The following is a 4,515-nucleotide window of genomic DNA, read 5'->3' as shown; positions in this document are numbered from 1 at the left end:
GCGCGCAGGCGCCCTAGCTGCGGGGAAGTGGGAGGAGTCAGGGGCGGAGGGCGTGGTCCGGGGAGGAGCGGGCGAGCGGTAGCTGTCCTCCACCCGGCCGCAAGTCCGCGCCACGCGTTAGAAACCCGGCACGGGCGCTTCTGTGGTGAATGTTAGAATGTTAGGCGAACCTCTGCTGAGCCAGCAGCGGCGTGGAAGACTAAGCGGCAGGAATCTCCGCACTGATTCGAGAGTCCTACCTCTTCTCCCCCACCACCCTCTCCCCAGACTATTCTTCAGGTGGTGGGGCAGGACCCCTGCACCCCGCTTCAAACTCGCATGTTCGCCTTCCCCCGAAACTTCTGCTGCTACGTTTCAAGATGTCAGAAAGGCTAGAGTGAATGGCATAGGAAAGTAGAGTCAGACGGAGTGAGGTTCACCGGACAAATGGGAAAGATGCAGAGAGGAAGTAAAGTTATTCAAATTCTAACTACTGTCCCTGTTACTCGATACCTGTCCTTTTTCCAAATACCGGCTTATTTTCATCTTAGTTCTGATACGTGCCTCGTGCTGAAACAACGCGGAGAAAACTGTTTCCCCTTTGGTACAGCCTTCACCTCGCACCTTCACCTGCACAATCAGGGATAGATTCTACTAAATGACTGCTAAATCTGGACAAAAGGGGCAGAATATTTTTTTCTTCAAATTTTCTAACCGGAATCTTGAGATTTCAATCAGTATCTCTAGAAAAACGTGCAAAATCCTAGTTATGACCTCTCCGTGGTGCTGAAGCAAGACTCCCTATCCTTGTTCGGTCACTCAGACATCTCGGTCATTTGTTATGAGATGATCACATTCCTTTTCGGCCCTTCATGTGGAGTCTAATTGTAAATGGTTTTGACTCTCAATGATAGCTTTCTACTAATTTAACTACGAATAAAATCGGGTCAAGTTCTTTAAATTTAACGTTCTATTATTTTAGCAGACTAGAAATTATCCTATCTTTTATTCTTGTCCTTGCGCAGGCCCCAGATCATGCCTTGTTGGAGGTGCATAGATAGTGGCCGGACTACAAAACAGTAGGCAGATTTCAGTGTTAAACCTGCACTCCCGGCTCTTAGAACTACATTTCCCATAAAGGTGGACTACATTTCCCATGAAGTCCCGGAGGAGCACGTAGAAGACGCAAAGTGACAGCTTCCTGTCTCGAGGAAAGCTGCGTGGCCGACAACCGGAAGGTAAGTGTGCGGGTTTTGGGGGATAAATTATTTTCTGGGTTCTACAAAGAGGAACGAACAGATGGGCAAACAGATGGACGTTTCTCTCATTTCCCCTATGCTCCCTTTTTCTGTACCTTGATCTTTCCCGGAAAGCACTCTTGTGAGTACGGAAGTGGAACCTCGCTAAAGACCCTGCGTTTTTGTGTCTGGTGCTTCTTGGAGCAGTTGTCAGGAACGTGCAGCAGTTAGGAGCTTGTTCTTCGATTTGTTGAGGACCCTGGGACTGCGGAGTGTAGTCTTTTCTGCCTCAGAATTCGTTTGCTCATGAAACCAAATAGTATAAGTGGAGATTCCGGTAGTATGTGGAGTGTGGAGGTGTGGCAACATTTTCCCCCCAAATTTGAAAATTGGTTTGATAATTTGGTGACCCCTTTCCTGGGCTTCCCTTGTGGCTCAGCTGGCACAAAGAATCCGCTCACAATGCGGGAGACCTGGGTTCGATTCCTGGGTTGGGAAGATCCCCTGGAGAAGAAAGGCTACCCACTCCAGTATTCTGGGTTTGAGAATTCCATGGACCGTATAGTCCATGGGGTCGCAGTCAAACACGACTGAGTGACTTTTACTTCACTTCCTGGTATTACACGGCTGCTTGAGAACCACTGCACTTCACCCTGAGGAGGGGAAGTGGTGTTCTGGGGAAAACTGTACTGAGTCAATTCTGTTTTGCTAAAAATGTCTTATTACCGGTTTAATACCTTTGGACTAGTTAATTGGTTTAATAAGGTAGGTAATATTGGGCTTTGAGAAATAGATGAAGAGGCAAACCATTGGGATTTTTTTTTTTTAACTGATTTGTATGTAAAAAAAAAATGCCATGTGGCTGTTAACTTTTAAAACAGAGGTACAGACTTACCTTGAATCCCACTACCTGAAGTTAGGTGTGTTGACCTTTCCTTGGGCTTTGTGTGTGCAGCAAGACAGTGCGTGCAGCCTATTTGTTTCATCTAATTTTCATTTTTCTATTAGCTTCCCATATATTTCCAATGACTAACATCTAATTACTTCACTATTGTTGGACAGTTGGCAGTTTCTGCTTATTTGCAGTGAATGTTACCTTACATGTATCTTTGAGCCACTGATTATTTCTCTCCCTAATGAATGGTTAACAATGGAAATGGGTGAATGAATGAATGATGTAACTTAAATATTACGGAGAAAATGTATTTTAGCAGATAGTAATGGTCAAGGTCATTCATTTTTGTCACATGGCTGTTTTTCTCTTGAACAAGCAAGCTATTTCTGCTGTCACTCTTCTGGCTTAAATGCTAAATCTGACAGCCTCCAGGTTTTAGGTATTATTGAACCAGAAATCAAAAACAAACAGATCTAAGTTCAGATGAGCTCAGTTAGTGATTTGACCCTAACAGGCCAGATTCATTTTGGTTATTATGTCTGCATCTGGCTCCAGCTGCTAGTAGTTTGAAGCTCTGTTGCAATGTGGCAATAGCCTTCAAATGACAGACATGATTTCTAAGAAATTCTCAGAGGCAAATTATAAAAAGTATGGCATTCCAGAAGTAAACGGAGGGCAACATATTATTGAAATAATTCTGAAACAAAACTTGGGTTAGAACCTTGCATGTGATATCGTGCTATTATTGAGCATCTATTAAAAAACATTTAACATGGTTAGTGGAATTACTGTATTCCTTTAGTAGCAAAGGTTATCTTGCTGTTCCTTCATGTAGGATTATGTGTAAAGGGCAGGTTTTTGTCCATTCCCTTTGGCTCTCATTTAGGTGCGGAGAGTATGATGGAGAGTATAATTGGAAGCAGAATCATAACCTAGGTTTGAGATTGCCTTTGGAAAATATTTAAGGGAAAATAAAGTAAAGTTCACAAATTTCCAAAAGTGTTTAATAGGTAAGCTTACTGCCCAGCAACTTTAAAAACACACTGATAAAAACAGCAACTCACATTGGCCAAAGGTAACAAGTTCATGAAACAAGGGCTGGCTTTGCTCACTAAGACAAAACAGAAAGCCTAGGTCTGCCATGATTCCTCTTGCAGTTGCTAGATTTGATGGTCATTTGGAAGTTAAGTGGTAGATACCAATGTGACATATACCTAGAAAAGACCAGTGATGGGTGAAGTCCTTACTCTATGTTCCATGGTATTTTGAGTTAGTTGTTTCTATTTAAATAAAAGGAGAGGTACTAAGAACCAGGTTATTGCAAACAATCCTGTGAAAGGAGAGACAAGTTAAAAAAAAAAAAAAGACTTAAGAAGGAAAAAGAGGGAAGGACGTAAGTTTCTTGGGCATCACACCATTTGCAAGGTCACAACGAACACCCCAGCGAAGGGCAGATCGTTTCTTCTCAGTTGGCACTAGGTAATTGTTTGGAACATATATATGCTGAGGCTTGGACTGGGCTTCTGCACGACAAAGCATCTGCTCTCGGATACCCCAGCGTAATTCCTTCCTATGATGTTCACCAGGTAACCGCATGGAGTCCCAGTCTCGTTTATATTCAAAATAGCGGGCTACCCGGTCTACCTTGCCCCGGTTTCGGCTCAACTGGTCCAGCCTTGGAAGGATAAAGGACTTGGGCCGGCTGGCAACAATCAGGTCTTGTTCATAAGCTGGAGGGCCCATTTCTTCTCTTCGTAGATAGCAAATGAGCTGATCTTGAGAAATTCCTTGGTATTCACGTGGTAGACTAAATTTTTGTGAAACATCAACTGGAGATTCCCTGTCTTCCTGGAAGTGCAGATTCATCAGCCTTTGTCTTAAGTCCCAGACATCCATGTCATTTTCTGTACCAGACTCTGATTCACTGATCATCGACTCATCCGTCACTAATACTTCCCCATCTGGCTTTCGACGCAGCACCTTTCTCTTCATAACTGGCTTTCGGAGTCTTTGGGAGGTCTCTGAGACTGCTTCTGAAGGGCCATTGCTTTCTGTATGTGGGTGATGCAGTTGTGCAGGAAAAGCAGGTTGCTTTCCTGAGGTTACTGAGGCTTTACTGTAGGGATCATACAGGGTGGACTGGGCTTCTCTTCTGACATCTCCCTCACCGTGGCCTGCACAGATATGAGGGAAAGCTTTAGCGGCTACTAACATTCGTTCTTCTGGATCCATATCAGCCCATTTTTGTCCATCAGGTCCCACAAGTTCCTCCACTGCTTCCCCTATACTGAAGGACCTTCTGTAAGAGAAAATCATCGATTAGTTTCCTGACAATAAACTCCCAGCTCAAAAACCATTCCCTTCCTATGTACTATTTTATAGCAATGAAACAGAACAGTCATA

General features: G+C 43.8%; 3 protein-coding genes across 4 annotated transcripts in view; 1 reads left to right on the top strand and 2 right to left on the bottom strand.

Annotated features, from left to right (window-relative positions):
* DDX25 (DEAD (Asp-Glu-Ala-Asp) box helicase 25) overlaps positions 1–4,515 on the bottom strand; it is a 28,243-nt gene that overhangs the window by 20,063 nt on the left and 3,665 nt on the right. The gene's annotated exons all lie outside the window — the stretch shown is intronic.
* The window catches only part of PUS3 (pseudouridylate synthase 3), a 10,360-nt gene continuing 7,018 nt past the window's right edge, over positions 1,174–4,515 (top strand). Inside the window, exon 1 of the mRNA XM_010829476.1 lies at positions 1,174–1,217. The gene's annotated coding sequence lies outside the window, so the exon portion shown is untranslated. The remainder of the gene's footprint in view (positions 1,218–4,515) is intronic.
* The window catches only part of HYLS1 (hydrolethalus syndrome 1), a 12,200-nt gene continuing 10,782 nt past the window's right edge, over positions 3,098–4,515 (bottom strand). Inside the window, exon 3 of the mRNA XM_010829477.1 lies at positions 3,098–4,411. Within this exon, the coding sequence (XP_010827779.1) occupies positions 3,481–4,411 (931 nt within the window). The 3' untranslated portion in view covers positions 3,098–3,480. The remainder of the gene's footprint in view (positions 4,412–4,515) is intronic.

This window comes from Bison bison, unplaced genomic scaffold (assembly GCF_000754665.1).
Source record: "Bison bison bison isolate TAMUID 2011002044 unplaced genomic scaffold, Bison_UMD1.0 scf7180017864506, whole genome shotgun sequence".
Lineage (NCBI taxonomy): Eukaryota > Metazoa > Chordata > Mammalia > Artiodactyla > Bovidae > Bison > Bison bison.
This window is presented reverse-complemented; position numbering and strand designations above follow the sequence as displayed.